General features: G+C 49.7%; 1 protein-coding gene across 1 annotated transcript in view; it reads left to right on the forward strand.

The window, feature by feature from the left end:
* The window catches only part of TMBIM1 (transmembrane BAX inhibitor motif containing 1), an 86,497-nt gene that overhangs the window by 46,140 nt on the left and 20,063 nt on the right, over positions 1-20,294 (forward strand). Inside the window, exons 2-5 of the mRNA XM_038747696.1 lie at positions 1,366-1,595; positions 9,475-9,575; positions 17,488-17,552; positions 17,827-17,880. Of these exons, the coding sequence (XP_038603624.1) occupies positions 1,397-1,595; positions 9,475-9,575; positions 17,488-17,552; positions 17,827-17,880 (419 nt within the window). The 5' untranslated portion in view covers positions 1,366-1,396. The remainder of the gene's footprint in view (positions 1-1,365; positions 1,596-9,474; positions 9,576-17,487; positions 17,553-17,826; positions 17,881-20,294) is intronic.

Here is a 20,294-nt window from a genome sequence, read left to right on the forward strand (position 1 = left end):
GGCCGGGCTGCCCGATCAATCAGTCAATCAATCAATCGTATTTATTGAGCGCTTACTGTGTGCAGAGCACTGTACTAAGCGCTTGGGAAGTCCAAGTTGGCAACATCTAGAGACGGTCCCTACCCAACAGTGGGCTCACAGTCTAGAAGGGGGAGACAGAGAACAAAACCAAACATATTAACAGAATAAAATAAATAGAATAGATATGTACAAGTTGGCAACATCTAGAGACAGTCCCTACCCAACAGTGGGCTCACAGTCTAGAAGGGGGAGACAGACAACAAAACCAAACATATTAACAGAATAAAATAAATAGAATAGATATGTACAAGTTGGCAACATCTAGAGACAGTCCCTACCCAACAGTGGGCTCACAGTCTAGAAGGGGGAGACAGAGAACAAAACCAAACATATTAACAAAATAAAATAAATAGAATAGATATGTACAAGTTGGCAACATATAGAGACAGTCCCTACCCAACAGTGGGCTCACAGTCTAGAAGGGGGAGACAGGGAACAAAACCAAACATACTAACAAAATCAAATAAATAGAATAGATATGTACAAGTTGGCAACATGTAGAGACAGTCCCTACCCAACAGTGGGCTCACAGTCTAGAAGGGGGAGACAGGGAACAAAACCAAACATACTAACAAAATCAAATAAATAGAATAGATATGTACAAGTTGGCAACATATAGAGACAGTCTCTACCCAACAGTGGGCTCACAGTCTAGAAGGGGGAGACAGGGAACAAAACGAAACATATTAACAAAATAAAATAAATAGAATAGATATGTACAAGTAAAATAAATAAATAGAGTAATAAATATGTGCAAACATATATGCAGGTGCTGTGAGGAAGGGAAGGCGGTAAGACGGGGGGATGGAGAGGGGGACGAGGGGGAGAGGAAGGAAGGGGCTCAGTCTGGGAAGGCCTCCTGGAGGAGGTGAGCTCTCAGTAGGGCCTTGAAGGGAGGAAGAGAGCCAGCTTGGCGGGTGGGCAGAGGGATTGGGGGCAGTCCGGGCCAGGGGGAGGACGTGGGCCAGGGGTTGATGGCGGGACGGGCAAGAACGAGGCCTAACGGTGAGGAGATTAGTGGTGGCAGAGGAGCGGAGGGTGCGGGCTGGGCTGGAGAAGGAGAGAAGGGAGGGGAGGTAGGAGGGGGCCAGGGGATGGATGGATGGACAGCCTTGAGGCCAAGGGTGAGGAGTTTCTGCCTGATGCGCAGATTGATTGGTAGCCACTGGAGAGTTTTGAGGAGGGGAGTAACATGCCCAGTGAGATGGGAAATGCCTGAGGGCAGGGGGCATCTGCCAGGCGCCCACCTGGGCACTGACCACCTTCTGTCCTGTCCTCTTTCAGGCCCAAGCCGGACGTCCCGCCGGGAGCCACCATGTCCCACCCCAGCGCCCCACCCCCCTACGACGACCGCAACCCCCTGTACCCGCCCGGGGGCTACCCTCAGCCCGGGGGCTACCCTCAACCCGGGGGCTACCCTCAGCCCGGGGGCTACCCCCAGCCCGGCGGCTACGGACACCCAGCCGGATACCCACCACCCATGCCAGCCATGCCCCGGATGCCCATGGACTTTGGTGAGTCCCAAGGGTCGCGCCGCTGTTGGGGGGAGAGGCCGGGACGTCCATACAGCTTCACAGCGAGAGCCTGGACCTGGGAATCAGAAGGACCTGGGTTCTAATCCCGGCTCCGCCACTTGTCTGCGCCACGAGTCACTTCACTGCCACGTGCCTCAGTTCCCTCATCTGGAAAATGGGGATGAAGACTGTCCCCTTCTAATAATAATGGTATTTGTTAAGCACTTACTATGTGCACTGTTCTAAGCGCTGGGGAGGTTACAAGGTGATCAGGTTGTCCCACGGGGGGCTCACAGTCTTCATCCCCATTTTGCAGATGAGGGAACTGAGGCCCAGAGAAGTGAAGTGACTTGCCTAAAGTCACCCAGCTGACAGTTGGCGGAGCCGGGATTCGAACCCGTTACCTCTGACTCCAAAGCTTCTAGGCTGTGAGCCCACTGTTGGGTAGGGACCGTCTCTATATGTTGCCAACTTGGACTTCCCAAGCGCTTAGTACAGTGCTCTGCACACAGTAAGCGCTCAATAAATACGATTGATTGATTGATTGACTGCGAGCCCCACGTGGGACAGGGACTGTGTCCAACCCAATTTGCTTGTAACCCTCCCCGGTGCTTAGTACAGTGCCTGGCACGTCGTAAGCGCTTAGTGAAATGACCTTGAGCAAGTCACTTCACTTCTCTGGGCCTCAGTTCCCTCATCTGCAAAATGGGGATGGGGACTGGGAGCCCCACGGGGGACAGGGAACATGTACATATCTATTTGTACATATCTATTCTATTTATTTTATTTTGTTAATATGTTTGGTTTTGTTCTCTGTCTCCCCCTTTTAGACTGTGAGCCCACTGTTGGGTAGGGACTGTCTCTCTATGTTGCCAATTTGTACTTCCCAAGCGCTTAGTCCAGTGCTCTGCACATAGTAAGCGCTCAATAAATACGATTGATGATGATGATGATCAAACCGATTCGCTTTTATCCACCCTAGCGCTTAGGACAGCGCCAGGCACACGGTGAGCGCTCAACAAATCCCATCATCGTCATTATTATTATTGAAGTGATTTGCCCTAGGAAACCCAGCAGACAAGCGGCAGAGTAGGGATTCGAACCCAGATCTTCTGAATTCCAGGCCCGGCTCTACCCACGGGGCCACGCTGCTTCATTCTGACGCAGATTCCCACACTCACTTTAGGAGAGGCTCAAGCATGTTCAGACATATAAAGGCACATATCAATCAATCAATCAATCAATCGTATTTATTGAGCGCTTACTGTGTGCAGAGCACTGTACTAAGCGCTTGGGAAGTACAAGTTGGCAACATATAGAGACGGTCCCTACCCAACAGCGGTCTCACGGTCTAGAAGGGGGAGACAGACGACAAAACAAAACATATTTTGTCCCCTCGTCCCCCTCTCCATCCCCCCATCTTACCTCCTTCCCTTCCCCACAGCACCTGTATATATGTATATATGTTTGTACATATTTATTACTCCATTTATTTATTTTACTTATACATATCTATTCTATTTATTTTATTTTGTTAATATGTTTGGTTTTGTTCTCTGTCTCCCCCTTCTAGACTGTGAGCCCACTGTTGGGTAGGGACTGTCTCTATATGTTGCCAACTTGTACTTCCCATAGCGCTTAGTCCAGTGCTGTGCACACAGTAAGCGCTCAATAAATACGATTGATTGATTGATATTAACAAAATAAAATAAATATGTACAAATAAAATAAATAGAGTAATAAATACATATATACATATATACAGGTGCTGTGGGGAGGGGAAGGAGGTAAGGCGGGGGGGTGAGGAGGGGGAGAGGAAGGAGGGGGCTCAGTCTGGGAAGGCCTCCTGGAGGAGGTGAGCTCTCAGTAGGGCCTTGAAGGCCCTATAAAATTGGAATTAAGATTGTGAGCCCCACGTGGGACAAACTAATCACCCTGTATCCCCCCCCGCCCCCCAGCCCTTAGAGCAGTGCTTGGCACATAGTAAGCGCTTAACAAACACCGTCATCATGATTATTATACGAGGTCATTGGGCTGTCGCATGTGGGGCTCACAGGCTTCATCCCCGTTTTGCAGGGGAGGCATCTGAGGCCCCGAGAAGTGAAGTGACTCGCCCACAGTCACACAGCCGATAAGTGGCGGAGGCAGGATTAGAACCCATGACCTGTGACTCCCAAGGCCGGGCTCTTGCCACTGAGCCACGCTGGTTCTCACGGAGACACACATGCATGCACACACACTCAAGTACACCCCCCCCCGCCCCACTCATGCAATCACACACACACACACACACACACACACACACACACACACACACACACACACACACCACCCCACCCCCACCCTCCACCTGACTCACACAATCGACTCATACACTCATCTGGGGACACCCACACAGCCACACCCCACCGCACTCACACAGCAGACAAGTGGTGGAGCCTGGATTATTCATCATCATCATCATCAATCGTATTTATCGAGCGCTTACTGTGTGCAGAGCACTGTACTAAGCGCTTGGTAAGTACAAGTTGGCAACATATAGAGACGGTCCCTACCCAACAGTGGGCTCACAGGCTAGAAGGGGGAGACAGAGAACAAAACCAAACATACTAACAAAATAAAATAAATAGAATAGATATGTACAAGTAAAATAGAGTAACAAATATGTACAAACATATATACGTATATACTGGTGCTGTGGGGAAGGGAAGGAGGTAAGGCGGGGGGGATGGAGGGGGGGACGAAGGGGAGAGGAAGGAAGGGGCTCAGTCTGGGAAGGCCTCTTGGAGGAGGTGAGCTCTCAGTAGGGCCTTGAAGGGAGGAAGAGAGCTAGCTTGGCGGATGGGCAGAGGGATTGGGGGCATTCCAGGCCCGGGGGATGACGTGGGCCGGGGGTTGATGGCGGGACAGGCCCACCAGTCCTATTTATTGAGCGCTTACTGTGTGCAGAGCACCGGACTAAGCGCATGGGAAAGTACAGTACAGCAATAAAGAGAGACAATCCCTGCCCACAATGACCTCACAGTCTAGTCGAGGGGGAGGCAGGCATCGATATAAATAGACAACCCATGACCAGAGAAGCAGCGTGGCCTAGCGGAAAGAGCCCGGGCTTGGGAGTCAGAGGTCGTGGGTTCTAATCCCAGTTCTGCCGCTCATCTGCTGTGTGACTTTGGCCAAGTCACTTCACTTCTCTGGGCCTCAGTTCCCTCACCTGTAAAACGGGGATGAAGACTGGGAGCCCCACGAGGGACGACACGATGACCTTGTATCTCCCCCGGTGCTTCGAATGGTGCTTGGAACATAGTAAGCGCTTAACACATACCATTATTATTATTATTTTCATTCATTCATTCACTCGGTTGTGTTTATTGAGCGCTTACCGTGCGCAGAGCACTGTACTAAGCGTTCCTTCTATCAATCGTATTTATTGAGCGCTTACTATGTGCAGAGCACTGTACTAAGCTTCTAGACTGTGAGCCCACTGTTGGGTGGGGACCGCCTCTATGTGTTGCCAACTTGGACTTCCCAAGCGCTTAGTACAGTGCTCTGCACACAGTAAGCGCTCAATCAATACGATTGATTGATTGATTGATTGGAAAGTACAATTCAGCAAAAAGAGAGACAACCCCTGCCCGCAACGGGCTCACAGTCTAGAAGGGGGAAGGCGGACATCGAAACAAGTCAACAGGCATCAATAGCATTATTCTGACTCTCAGGCCTAGTCTGTATCATTCATTCAGTTGTATTTATTGAGCGCTTACCGTGTGCAGAGCACTGGACTAAGTGCTTAGGAAAGTACAGTCCAGCAATAAAGACAGACCATGAGGCCACGCTCTTTTGTTTTGTGGTCTGTCTCCCCCTTCTAGACTGTGAGCCCGTTGTTGGGTAATAATAATAAGAACGGCATTTATGAAGCGCTTACTATGTGCAAAGCACTGTTCTACGTGCTGGGGAGGATACAAGGTGATCGGATTGTCCCACGGGAGGCTCCCAGTCTTCATCCCCATTTTGCAGGTGAGGTAACTGAGGCCCGGAGAAGTGACTTACCCAAAGTCACCCAGCCGACAGTTGGCGGAGCTGGGATTTGAACCCGTGACCTCGGACTCCAAAGCCCGGGCTCTTTCCACTGAGCCACGCTGCTTCTCTGGGGGGTGAAGTGGGGGTGAAGACTGCGAGCCCCACGGGGGACAGCTTGATCACCTTGTATCTCCCCCAGCGCTTAGAACAGTGCTTTGCACATAGTAAGCGCTTAATAAATGCCGTCATTATTATTATTATTATTATTATCATTATTATTATTAGAAGCAGCGTGGCTCGGTGGAAAGAGCCCGGGCTTTGGAGTCCGAGGGATTGTAGGGATTGTCTCTCTTTGTTGCTGAGTTGTATTTTCCCAAGCGCTTAGTCCAGTGCTCTGCACACGGTAAGCGCTCAATAAAGGCCCTGCTGAGAGCTCACCTCCTCCAGGAGGCCTTCCCAGACTGAGCCCCTTCCTTCCTCTCCCCCTCGTCCCCCTCTCCATCCCCCCCATCTTACCTCCTTCCCTTCCCCACAGCACCTGTATATATGTATATATGTTTGTACATATTTTTTACTCTATTTATTTTATTTGTACATATCTATTCTATTTTGTTAGTATGTTAGGTTTTGTTCTCTGTCTCCCCCTTTTAGACTGTGAGCCCACTGTCGGGTAGGGACCGTCTCTATCTGTTACCAATTTGTACTTCCCAAGCGCTTAGTACAGTGCCCTGCACAGAGTAAGCGCTCAATGAATACGATTGATGGTGATGATGAATAAATACGACTGAATGAATGATAGAGCCCGGGCCTGCGAGGCAGAATAATGCTATTGTATTATTTGTATTGGTTGTCTTTTTCCAAGTGCTTAGTACAGCGCCGTACACGGAGGGAGCGCTCAATAAGTACGATTGAATGACTGAATGAATGAAAAGTCGGCCCAGAGGTCATCGGTTTTCACCCTCTCCCCTCCCACCCCCTGCCAAAATAACCCTTGACCTCTGAGATGTCCCGGCCCCAACTCGGGCCTAGTAAAGTAAATCAATCAATCAATCAATCAATCAATCGTATTTATTGAGCGCTTACTATGTGCAGAGCACTGTACTAAGCGCTTGGGAAGTACAAATTGGCATCACATAGAGACAGTCCCTACCCGATAGTGGGCTCACAGTCTAAAAGGGGGAGACAGAGAACAGAACCAAACATACCAACAAAATAAAATAAGTAGGATAGAAATGTACAAGTAAAATAAATAAATAAATAAATAAACAGAGTAATAAATATGTACAACCATATATACATATATACAGGTGCTGTGGGGAGGGGAAGGCGGTAAGGCGGGGGGATGGAGAGGGGGACGAGGGGGAGAGGAAAGAAGGGGCTCAATCTGGGAAGGCCTCCTGGAGGAGGTGAGCTCTCAGCAGGGCCTTGAAGGGAGGAAGAGAGCGAGCTTGGCGGGTGGGCAGAGGGAGGGCATTCCAGGCCCGGGGGATGACGTGGGCCGGGGGTCGATGGCGGGACAGGCGAGAGCGAGGTACAGTGAGGAGATTAGTGGTGGAGGAGCGGAGGGTGCGGGCTGGGCAGTAGAAGGAGAGAAGGGAGGTGAGGTAGGAGGGGGCGAGGTGATGGAGAGCCTTGAAGCCCAGGGTGAGGAGTTTCTGCCTGATGCGCAGATTGATCGGTAGCCATTGGAGGTTTTTGAGGAGGGGAGTGATATGTCCAGAGCGTTTCTGGACAAAGATAATCCGGGCAGCAGCATGAAGTATGGATTGAAGTGGAGAGAGACACGAGGATGGGAGATCAGAGAGAAGGCTAGTGCAGTAGTCCAGACGGGATAGGATGAGAGCTTGAATTAGCAGGGTAGCGGTTTGGATGGAGAGGAAAGGGCGGATCTTGGCAATGTTGCGGAGCTGAGACCGGCAGGTTTTGGTGACGGCTTGGATGTGAGGGGTGAATGAGAGAGCGGAGTCGAGGATGACACCAAGGTTGCGGGCTTGTGAGACGGGAAGGATGGTAGTGCCGTCAACAGAGATGGGAAAGTCAGGGAGAGGACAAGGTTTGGGAGGGAAGACAAGGAGCTCAGTCTTCGACATGTTGAGCTTTAGGTGGCGGGCGGACATCCAGATGGAGATGTCCTGAAGGCAGGAGGAGATGCGAGCCTGGAGGGAGGGGGAGAGAGCAGGGGCAGAGATGGAGATCTGGGTGTCATCAGCGTAGAGGTGATAGTTGAAGCCGTGGGAGCGAATGAGGTCACCAAGGGAGTGAGTGTAGATTGAGAACAGAAGGGGACCAAGCACTGAACCTTGGGGAACTCCCACAGTAAGGGGATGGGAGGGGGAGGAGGAGCCTGCAAAAGAGACTGAGAAAGAACGACCGGAGAGATAAGAGGAGAACCAGGAGAGGACGGAGTCTGTGAAGCCAAGGTCAGATAACGTGTTGAGGAGAAGGGGGTGGTCCACAGTGTCAAAGGCAGCTGAGAGGTCGAGGAGGATTAGGACAGAGTATGAGCCGTTGGATTTGGCAAGCAGGAGGTCATTGGTGACCTTTGAGAGCGCAGTTTCCGTGGAATGAAGGGGACGGAAGCCAGACTGGAGGGGGTCGAGGAGAGAGTTGTTGTTGAGGAATTCTAGGCAGCGCGTGTAGACAACTCGTTCAAGGAGTTTGGAAAGGAATGGTAGGAGGGATATGGGACGATAACTAGAAGGTGAGGTGGGGTCAAGAGAGGGTTTTTTTAGGATGGGAGAGACATGGGCATGTTTGAAGGCAGAGGGGAAGGAACCAGTGGAGAGTGAGCGGTTGAAGATGGAAGTTAAGGAGGGGAGAAGGGATGGAGCGAGAGATTTCATAAGATGAGAGGGAATGGGGTCAGAAGCACAGGTGGCCGGAGTAGCACTTGAGAGGAGGGAGGAGAGTTCCTCTGAGGATACCACTGGGAAGGATGGGAGAGTAGCAGAGAATGTTGAGAGCCGGGGGGTTGGAGAAAGGGGGGAAGAGACTTTGGGGAGGTCGGACCTGATGGATTTAATTTTGTTAATGAAGTAGGAGGCCAGATCGTTGGGGGTGAGGGAAGGAGGAGGGGGAGGAACCGGGGGCCTGAGAAGGGAGTTGAATGTACGGAAGAGCTGGCGGGGGTGATGGGCATGGGTGTCAATAAGGGAGGAGAAATAGTTTTGTCTGGCAGAAGAGAGGGCTGAGTTAAGGCAGGAAAGGATAAACTTGAAGTGAACGAGGTTGGCATGGTGTTTAGACTTTCGCCAGCAGCGTTCGGCAGCTCGAGCATAAGAGCGAAGGAGGCGGACAGTGGCAGTGATCCAGGGCTGTGGGTTAGTGGTGCGAGAGCGGCGAAGGGAAAGGGGAGCGAGCGAGTCTAGCTGAGTAGAAAGGGTAGAGTTGAGAGCAGTAATCTGATCATCAAGACTGGGTAGAGAGGAGAGGGCGGCGAGGTGGGGTGTGAGGCGCTCCGAAAGATGGGTGGGGTCCAGAGAGCGGAGATCTCTGTGAGGGAGTAATACGGATTTACAGGGGAAAGGAGTGTGAGTGAGGAGGCAGGTGAGAAGATTATGATCAGAGAGAGGGATCACAGAGTTCTGAGTTCCAATTCCAGCTCTGCTACCGTCCCGCTGTGCGACCTCAGGCACGTTACTTAACTTCTCTGGGCTTGGTTCCCTCGGTCGTATTTAGTGAGCGCTTACTGTGTGTGCAGAGCACCGCACCGAGCGCTTAGCGCTGTACTAAGCGGGATGCAGTCTGCTGTTCCTCACGGGATTCCCGGTGTCCCGGGGAGGGAAGTGGGGGGCGTCCCGGATTCCCGGGTCCCCGGCGGCCGGGAGCGGGCGGCCCGCTGACCTTGCCCCGTGTCCGGCAGACCGCGGGGAGAGCTACGGGGGCGAGGGCGCCAGCAGGAGCGACACCTTCGCCTCCGGAGAGTGGGACGATCGCAAGGTGCGGCACGCCTTCATCCGCAAGGTCAGTCCCGGCCCCCGCCCCGCGATGTCCATCCGCCGCCCCCCAAAAAACCCCGGACAACAGCCCGGCCCTGGGATCCAGGGGTCCCGGCTTTGCCGTTGGTCAGCTGTGTGACCTTGGTCAAGTCACTTCACTTCTCTGGGCCTCAGTTCCCTCATCTGTCAAGTGGGGATGAAGGCTGCGAGCTCCACGGGGGACAACTTGATCACCTTGTATCTCCCCCGGTGCTTAGAAGCAGCGTGGCTCAGTGGAAAGAGCCCGGGCTTGGGAGTCGGAGGTCGTGGGTTCAAATCCCGGCTCTGCCAATTGTCAGCTGGGTGACCTTGGGCAAGTCACTTCACTTCTCTGGGCCTCAGTGACCTCATCTGTCAAGTGGGGATGAAGGCTGTGAGCTCCACGGGGGACAACTTGATCACCTTGTATCTCCCCCGGTGCTTAGAAGCAGCGTGGCTCAGTGGAAAGAGCCCGGGCTTGGGAGTCGGAGGTCATGGGTTCAAACTCCAGCTCTGCCAATTGTCAGCTGGGTGACCTTAGGCAAGTCACTTCACTTCTCTGGGCCTCAGTTCCCTCATCTGTCAAGTGGGGATGAAGGCTGTGAGCTCCACGGGGGACAACTTGATCACCTTGTATCTCCCCCGGTGCTTAGAAGCAGCGTGGCTCAGTGGAAAGAGCCCGGGCTTGGGAGTCAGAGGTCATGGGTTCAAATCCCGGCTCTGCCAATTGTCAGCTGGGTGACCTTGGGCAAGTCACTTTACTTCTCTGGGCCTCAGTGACCTCATCTGTAAAATGGGGATGAAGACTGTGAGCCCCCCCCCTTGGGACAACCTGGTCACCTTGTAACCTCCCCAGTGCTTAGAACAGTGCTTTGCACATAGTAAGCGCTTAATAAATGCCATTATTATTATTAGAATGGTGCTTGGCACATAGTAAGCGCTTAACAAATACCAACGTTATTATTATTATTACTCTCTGCACCTCACTTACTCCATCTGTCAAATAGAGATGAAGACTGTGACCCCCATGTGGGACAACCTGATCACCTTGTGTCCTCCCCAGCACTTAGAACAGTGCTTGGCACATAGTAAGCACTTAACTAATACCATCATTATGAGAAGCAGCCTGGCTTAGTGGAAAAGAGCCCGGGCTTGGGAGTCAGAAGTCATGAGTTCTAATCCCAGCTCCGCCACTTGTCAGCTGTGTGACCTGGGCAAGTCACTTCACTTCTCTGTGCCTCAGTTACCTCATCTGTAAAAGGGGGATGAAGACTGTGAGCTCCATGTGGGACAACCTGATCACCTTGTATCTCCCCCAGCGCTTAGAACGGTGCTTGGCACATAGTAAGCGCTTAACAAATGCCGTTAATATTATTCTCTGCGCCTCACTTACTCCATCTGTCAAATGGAGATGAAGACTGTGAGCCCCACGTGGGACAACCTGATCACCTTGTATCTCCCCCAGTGCTTAGAGTAGTGCTTGGCACATAGTAAGCGCTTAACAAATACCATCATAAGTATTACTATTACCTCTGAATAACTTTGCGTCTCCTTTGCCTGTTGTTAGTTTGTATGATAATAATAATAATAATAATAATAATGGCATTTATTAAGCACTTACTATGTGCAAAGCACTGTTCGAAGCACTGGGGAGGTTACAGAGTGATCAGGTTGTCCCATGGGGGGTGCTCAGTCTTCATCCCCATTTTACAGATGAGGGAACTGAGGCACAGAGAAGTGAAGCGGCTTGCCCGCATCATTAGCTTCTCTAATGATGATTGATGATGATGATTATTATGGTATTTGTTAAGCGCTTACTATGTGCCAAGCACTGTTCTAAGCACTGGGGGAGATACAAGCTCATCAGGTTGTCCCACGTGGGGCTCACAGTCTTCATCCCCATTTTACAGATGAGGGAACTGAGGCCCAGAGAAGTGAAGCGGCTTGCCCAAGGTCACACAGCAGACGAGTGACAGAGCCGGGATTAGAACCCAAGTCCTCTGACTCCAAAGCCCGGGCTCTTTCCACTGAGCCACACTGTATAAGATGCCCCCAGGCCTCACCCCCTGCCCCTCTTCTCAGTGTCCCTGGCCTGTGCCCCCGGTCTCTGCCCATCATCAATCGTATTTATTGAGCGCTTACTATGTGCAGAGCACCGTACTAAGCGCTTACCCACTCAGGTTGGGCTGTTCAGTTCGTCTGTCAGTGGTATTTAGTGAGCGCTTACTGTGTGCAGAGCACCGTACTAAGCGCTTGGGAGAAAACAATAATCAGACATTGGTATTTATTGAGCCCTGACTGTGTGCAGAGCACTGTACTAAGCACTTGGTAGAAAACAATAGTCAGGCACTGGTATTTATTGTGCGCTGACTGTGTGCAGAGCACTGTACTAAGCGCTTGGGTGAAGACAATAGTCAGTGGTATTTATCGAGCGCTGACTGTGTGCAGAGCCCTGTACTAAGCGCTTGGGAGAGGACAGTAGAACAATAAACAGACGTGTTCCCTGCCCACAGTGAGCTGACAGTCTAGAGGGGGAGACGGACAGGAATACTTGTTTTGTTGTCTGTCTCCCCCTTGTAGACTGTGAGCCCGTTGTTGGGTAGGGACCGTCTCTAGATGTTGCCGACTTGGACTTCCCAAGCGCTTAGTCCAGTGCTCTGCACGCAGTAAGCGCTCAATAAATACGATTGAATGAATGAATAGCTATAAATAAATGAGGGAGAGGGAGATAGTGGTGTGGGGCTGTGATGGGGGGGATGAAGAAAGGAGCAATCAATCAATCAATCGTATTTATTGAGCGTTTACTGTGTGCAGAGCACTGGACTAAGCGCTTGGGAAGTCCAAGTTGGCAACATAGAGAGACAGTCCCTACCCAACAGTGGGCTCACAGTCTAAAAGGGGGAGACAGAGAACAAAACCAAACATACTAAAAAAATATAATAAATAGAATAGATATCAATCAATCAATTGTATGTATTGAGCGCTTTCTGTGTGCAGAGCACTGTACTAAGCGCTTGGGAAGTACAAGTTGGCAACATCTAGAGACAGTCCCTACCCAACAGTGGGCTCACAGCCTAAAAGGGGGAGACAGAGAACAAAACCAAACATACTAACAAAATCATCATCATCATCATCTAGAATAGATATCTAGAATAGATATCAATCAATCAATCATATTTATTGAGCGCTTCCTGTGTGCAGAGCACTGTACTAAGCGCTTGGGAAGTACAAGTTGGCGACATAATAATAATAATAATAATAATAATAATAATAATTCTGGCATTTTGTTAAGTGCTTACTACGTGCAAAGCACTGTTCTAAGCGCTGGGGAGGATACAAGGTGATGAGGGTGTCCCACGTGGGGCTCACAGTCTTCATCCCCATTTTACAGATGAGGTCACTGAGGCTCAGAGAAGTGAAGTGACTTGCCCAAGGTCACACGGCAGACATGTGGCGGAGCCGGGATTCGAACCCATGACCTCTGACTCCAAAGCCCGGGCTCTTTCAGCTGAGCCACGCTGCTTCTCATATAGAGAAGCTACATCTAGAGACAGTCCCTCCCCAACAGTGGGCTCACAGTCTAAAAGGGGGGAGACAGAGAACAAAACCAAACCTACTAACCGAATGAAATAAATAGAATAGAGATGTACGAGTAAAATAAATAAATAGAGTAATAAATATGTACAAACGTATCATCATCATCAATCGTATTTATTGAGCGCTTACTGTGTGCAGAGCACTGTACTAAGCGCTTGGGAAGTCCAAGTTGGCAACATCTAGAGACAGTCCCTCCCCAACAGTGGGCTCACAGTCTAAAAGGGGGGAGACAGAGAACAAAACCAAACCTACTAACCGAATGAAATAAATAGAATAGAGATGTACAAGTAAAATAAATAAATAGAGTAATAAATATGTACAAACGTATCATCATCATCAATCGTATTTATTGAGCGCTTACTGTGTGCAGAGCACTGTACTAAGCGCTTGGGAAGTCCAAGTTGGCAGCATCTAGAGACAGTCCCTCCCCAGCAGTGGGTTCACAGTCTAAAAGGGGGGAGACAGAGAACAAAACCAAACCTACTAACCGAATAAAATAAATAGAATAGAGATGTATGAGTAAAATAAATAAATAGAGTAATAAATATGTACAAGCATATCATCATCAGTCGTATTTATTGAGCGCTTACTGTGTGCAGAACACTGTACTAAGCGCTTGGGAAGTCCAAGTTGGCAGCATCTAGAGACAGTCCCTCCCCAGCAGTGGGCTCACAGTCTAAAAGGGGGGAGACAGAGAACAAAACCAAAGCTACTAACCGAATAAAATAAATAGAATAGAGATGTACGAGTAAAATAAATAAATAAATTTTATTTTGTTGGTATGTTTGGTTTTGTTCTCTGTCTCCCCCTTTTAGACTGTGAGCCCACTGGTGGGTAGGGACTGTCTCTAGATGTTGCCAATTTGTACTTCCCAAGCGCTTAGTCCAGTGCTCTGCACATAGTAAGCGCTCAATAAATACGATTGATGATGATGATGATGAAATAAATAGAGTAATAAATATGTACAAACATATATACAGGAGCAAATCGGGGCACCGCAGAAGGGACAGACCCCCCGGGTGGCGTTTTGCTGAGACGCCCTGTCCAGGCCAGGCTGACCTGTGGACTGCCCTGACTGGTGGGGACGTCTCCGCCTGCCCCACCGGGACGCGTTTTGTACTTCGCAATTTGTACTTCCCAAGCGCTTAGTACAGTGCTCTGCACATAGTAAGCGCTCAATAAATACGATTGATGATGATGATGATGGCATTTAAGCGCTTACTATGTGCAAAGCACTGCACACACAGTAAGCGCTCAATAAATGCGATGGAATGAATGCATGTGCAAGGTACTGTACTAAGCGCTAGGGTGGATACAAGCACAGTCCCTGTCCCACATGGGGCCCACCGTCTTCATCCCCATTTTCCAGACGAGGCAACTGAGGCCCAGAGAAGTGAAGTGACTCCCCCAAGGCCACACAGCAGGCAGGTGGCAGAGCCAGGATTATAACCTTTTAGACTGTGAGCCCACTGTTGGGTAGGGACTGTCTCTCTATGTTGCCGATTTGTACTTCCCAAGTGCTTAGTACAGTGCTCTGCACATAGTAAGCGCTCAATAAATACGATTGATGATGATGATATGTTTGTACATATTTATTACTCTATTTATTTATTTTACTCATACATCTCTACTCTGTTTTATTCGGGTAGTAGGTTTGGTTTTGTTCTCTGTTCTCTCCCCCCAGTAAGCGCTGGGGGGGATACAAATGTGATCAAGTTGTCCCACGTGGGGCTCACAGTCTTCATCCCCATTTTTACAGATGAGGTAACTGAGGCCCTGGGCCCGGGCTCCAGGTTTATGCCAGTCTTCTCGGGCTGACCACTGGGCTGGGTTGACCAGTAGGCCGGGCTGACTACTGGGGTCATCTCTACCCTCCCGGGACCCCCTAGAAGGCGGGCGGCGTGACGGTGCCCGGGTGCCCCTGCCCCTCACCTCCAGGTTTACGCCGTGGCTCGATGGAAAGGGCCCGGGCTTTGGAGTCGGAGGTCATGGGTTCCCCGTCGTCCCCCTCTCCATCCCCCCCCCCATCTTACCTCATCATCATCATCATCAATCGTATTTATTGAGCGCTTACTGTGTGCAGAGCACTGGACTAAGCGCTTGGGGAGTACAAATTGGCAACATATAGAGACGGTCCCTACCCAACAGTGGGCTCACAGTCTAAAAGGGGGAGACGTCATCATCATCAATCGGATTTATTGAGCGCTTACTGTGTGCAGAGCTCTGGACTAAGCGCTTGGGAAGTCCAAGTTGGCAACATATAGAGACAGTCCCTACCCAACAGTGGGCTCACAGTCTAAAAGGGGGAGACATCATCATCATCAATCGGATTTATTGAGCGCTTACTGTGTGCAGAGCACTGGACTAAGCGCTTGGGGAGTACAAATTGGCAACATATAGAGACAGTCCCTACCCAACAGTGGGCTCACGGTCTAAAAGGGGGAGACATCATCATCATCATCATCAATCGTATTTATTGAGCGCTTACTGTGTGCAGAGCACTGGACTAAGCGCTTGGGGAGTGCAAATTGGCAACATACAGAGACAGTCCCTACCCAACAGTGGGCTCACAGTCTAAAAGGGGGAGACATCATCATCATCATCATCAATCGTATTTATTGAGCGCTTACTGTGTGCAGAGCACTGGACTAAGCGTTTGGGGAGTACAAATTGGCAACATATAGAGACAGTCCCTACCCAACAGTGGGCTCACAGTCTAGAAGGGGGAGACAGAGAAATAAACCAAACATATTAACAAAATAAAATAAATAGAATAGATATGTACAAGTAAAATAAATAAATAGAGTAATAAATACATACAAACATATATACATATATACAGGTGCTGTGGGGAAGGGAAGGAGGTAAGATGGGGGGATGGAGAGGGGACAGCACCTGGATATATGTATATATGTACGTATCTGTTACTCTATTTATTTATTTATTTTACTTGTACATATCTATTCTATTTGTTTTATTTTGTTAGTATGTTTGGTTTTGTTCTCTCCCCCTTTTAGACTGTGAGCCCACTGTTGGGTAGGGACCGTCTCTAGATGTTGCCAATTTGGACTTCCCAAGTGCTTAGTCCAGTGCTCTGCACACAGTAAGCGCTCAATAAATACGATCGATGATGATGATGATGATGATGGGTTCAAATCCTGGCTCCGCCGGTTGTCAGCTGTGTGACTTTGGGCAAGTCACTTCACTTCTCTGGGCCTCAGTTCCCTCGTCTGTAAGATGGGGATGAAGACTGTGAGCCCCACCGTGGGACAACCTGATCACCTTGTAATAATAATAATAATAATGATGATGGCATTTATTAAGCGCTTACTATGTGCAAAGCACTGTTCTAATAATAATAATAATGTTGGCATTGATTAAGCGCTTACTATGGGCAAAGCACCGTTCTAAGCGCTGGGGAAGGTTACAAAGGCGACCACGTTGTCCCTCAGGGGGCTCACAGTCTTCATCATCATCAATCGTATTGATTGAGCGCTTACTATGTGCAGAGCGCTGTACTAAGCGCTTGGGAAGTACAAATTGGCGACATATAGAGACAGTCCCTACCCAACAGTGGGCTCACAGTCTAAAAGGCTCAAAATCTTCATCCCCATTTGACAGATGAGGGAACTGAGGCCCAGAGAAGTTAAGTGGCCTGCCCAAAGTCACACAGCTGACAATTGGCAGGGCTGGGATTTGAACCCGTGACCTCCGACTCCAAAGCCCGGGCTCTTTCCACTGAGCCACGCTGCTTCTCTAACCTCCCCGGCGCTTAGAACAGTGCTTTGCACATCATCATCATCAATTGTATTTATTGAGCGCTTCCTGTGTGCAGAGCACTGGACTAAGCGCTTGGGAAGTACAAGGTGGCAACATATAGAGACGGTCCCCACCCAACAGTGGGCTCACAGGCTAGAAGTGGGAGGCAGAGAACAAAACCAAACATATTAACAGAATAAAATAAATAGAATAGATATGTACAAGTTGGCAACATATAGAGACGGTCCCTACCCAACAGTGGGCTCACAGTCTAGAAGTGGGAGGCAGAGAACAAAACCAAACATATTAACAGAATAAAATAAATAGAATAGATATGTACAAGATGGCAACATATAGAGACGGTCCCTACCCAACAGTGGACTCACAGTCTAAAAGCACATAGTAAGCGCTTAACAAGTGCCATCATTATTATTATTATTATTATTATTATTATTATTATTATTATTATTATTATCTGGGTCTGCCCAGTGGGCTGGACTGACCGGTGGGGCATCTCTACCCCCGGGGGGGGAGTGACCTGTGTCCCTGGCTCTGTGTTCCAGGTTTATGCCATCATCTCGGCCCAGCTGTTTGTCACCGTGGGCATCATCGCCATCTTCACCTTCGTGTGAGTGTGGCCTCCCCCTCCACCTGGGCACCTCTTCGGGGGGACGGAGGGGCTACCGGGGAGCACCGGGAAGCGGAGTCTGGGAGCAGGGGGTGGGTGGTTTTGGGGAGAAACTGGGGGCAGAGCCTGAGGGAGGGATTTTGGGGGGCGGGTGGGAGGTTGGGGGGCTTCTCTGGGCAAGGACGGGGCGGAATTGGGGGCCGGGGGGCTTCTTGGCAAGGGTTGGGAAGAGAGGCAGCCCTTTGACGCCTTCGTCTTCCCCTTCCACCCGCAGGGAACCCGTCAACACCTTTGTGAGGAGGAATCTGGCCGTCTACTATGCGTCCTAGTGAGTGTCCGGGGCCTGTCCTCCCTCCCTGAAGCAGGGGTGGCAGTTAGGGTCAATCAATCAATCAATCAGTCGTATTTACTGAGCGCTTACTGTGTGCAGAGCACTGGACCAAGCGCTTGGGAAGTCCAAGTTGGTAGAGACGGTCCCTACCCAACAGTGGGCTCACAGTCTAAAAGACTGTCTGAAAGGGTCATGTCTTCCAGCCCCAAATCCTTGCATCCCTGCATCCCTGTAATAGTAATTGATAATTAACGTATTTGTTAAGCACTTACAATGTGCCGAGAGCTGTTCTTCCAGCCCCAAATCCCTGCATCCCTCTAATAATAATTAATAATTAGGGTATTTGTTAAGTGCTTACTATAATAATAATAATAATGGCATTTATTAAGCGCTTACTATGTGAAAAGCACTGTTCTAAGCACTGGAGAGGTTACAAGGCAATCAGGTTGTCTCACATGGGGCTCACAGTCTTCATCCCCAATTTACAGATGAGGGAACTGAGGCACAGAGAAGTGAAGTGACTTGCCCAAGGTCACACAGCTGACAATTGGCGGAGCCGGGATATGAACCCGTGACCTCTGACTCCAAAGCCTGTGCTCTTTCCACTGAGCCACGCTGCTACTCTAATGTGCCGAGCGCTGTTCTTCCAGCCCCAAATCCCTGCATCCCTCTAATAATAATTAATAATTAGGGTATTTGTTAAGTGCTTACTATAATAATAATAATAATGGCATTTATTAAGCGCTTACTGTGTGCAAAGCACTGTTCTAAGCACTGGAGAGGTTACAAGGTGATCAGGTTGTCCCATGGGGGGCTCACAGAACTAACCCCCATTTTACAGATGAGGGAACTGAGGCACAGAGAAGTGAAGTGACTTGCCCAAGGTCACAAAGCTGACAATTGGAGGAGCCGGGATATGAACCCGTGACCTCTGACTCCAAAGCCTGTGCTCTTTCCACTGAGCCACGCTGCTTCTCTGTGCCTCAGTTACCTCATCTGTACAATGGGGATGAAGACTGTGAGCCCCACTGTGGGACAACCTGATCACCTTGTAATAATAATAATAACAAAGATGGCATTTATTAAGCGCTTACTATGTGCAAAGCACTGTTCTAAGCGCTGGGGAGGTTACAAGGTGATCAGGTTGTCCCATGGGGGGCTCACAGAGCTAACTCCCATTTTACAGATGAGGGAACTGAGGCACAGAGAAGTGAAGTGACTTGCCCAAGGTCACACAGCTGACAATTGGCGGAGCCGGGATGTGAACCCGTGACCTCTGACTCCAAAGCCTGTGCTCTTTCCACTGAGCCACGCTGCTTCTCTGTGCCTCAGTTACCTCGTCTGTACAATGGGGATGAAGACTGTGAGCCCCACCATGGGACAACCTGATCACCTTGTAATAATAATAATAATAACAATGATGGCATTTATTAAGCGCTTACTATGTGCAAAGCACTGTTCTAAGCGCTGGGGAGGTTACAAGGCGATCAGGTTGTCCCTCAGGGGGGCTCACAGTCTTCATCCCCGTTTGACAGATGAGGGAACTGAGGCCCAGAGAAGTGAAGTGACTTGCCCAAGGTCACACAGCTGACAATTGGCGGAGCTGGGATGTGAACCCGTGACCTCTGACTCCAAAGCCTGTGCTCTTTCCACTGAGCCACGCTGCTTCTCTGTGCCTCAGTTACCTCATCTGTACAATGGGGATGAAGACTGTGAGCCCCACCGTGGGACAACCTGATCACCTTGTAATAATAATAATAATAACAATGACGGCATTTATTAAGCGCTTACTATGTGCAAAGCACTGTTCTAAGCGCTGGGGAGGTTACAAGGCGATCAGGTTGTCCCTCAGGGGGGCTCACAGTCTTCATCCCCGTTTGACAGATGAGGGAACTGAGGCCCAGAGAAGTGAAGTGACTCGCCCAAGATCGCACAGCTGACATGGGGCAGAGCCGGGATTAGAACCCGTGACCTTCCAACCCCCAGGCCCAGGCTCTAGCCACTAGGCCATGCTGCTTCCTATGCTGCTCTTGACTGTGAGCTCATTGTGGGCAGGGAATGTGTCTGTTGTCGTATTGAATGCTCCCAATCAATCAATCAATCAATCAATCGTATTTATTGAGCGCTTACTGTGTGCAGAGCACTGTACTAAGCGCTTGGGAAGTACAAGTCGGCAACACATAGAGACGGTCCCTACCCAACAGCGGGCTCACAGTCTAGAAGAGGGAGACAGAGAACAAAACCAAACACACTAACAAAATAAAATAAATAGAATAGATATGTACAAGATAAATAAATAAATAGAGTAATAAATATATACAAACATATTTATGGCTTAGTGGAAAGAGCCCAGGCTTGGGGGTCAGAGAACATGGGTTCTAATCCCGGCTGTGCCACATGTCTGCTGTGTG

The sequence above is a fragment of the Tachyglossus aculeatus genome, chromosome 1 (assembly GCF_015852505.1).
Source record: "Tachyglossus aculeatus isolate mTacAcu1 chromosome 1, mTacAcu1.pri, whole genome shotgun sequence".
Classification (NCBI taxonomy): domain Eukaryota; kingdom Metazoa; phylum Chordata; class Mammalia; order Monotremata; family Tachyglossidae; genus Tachyglossus; species Tachyglossus aculeatus.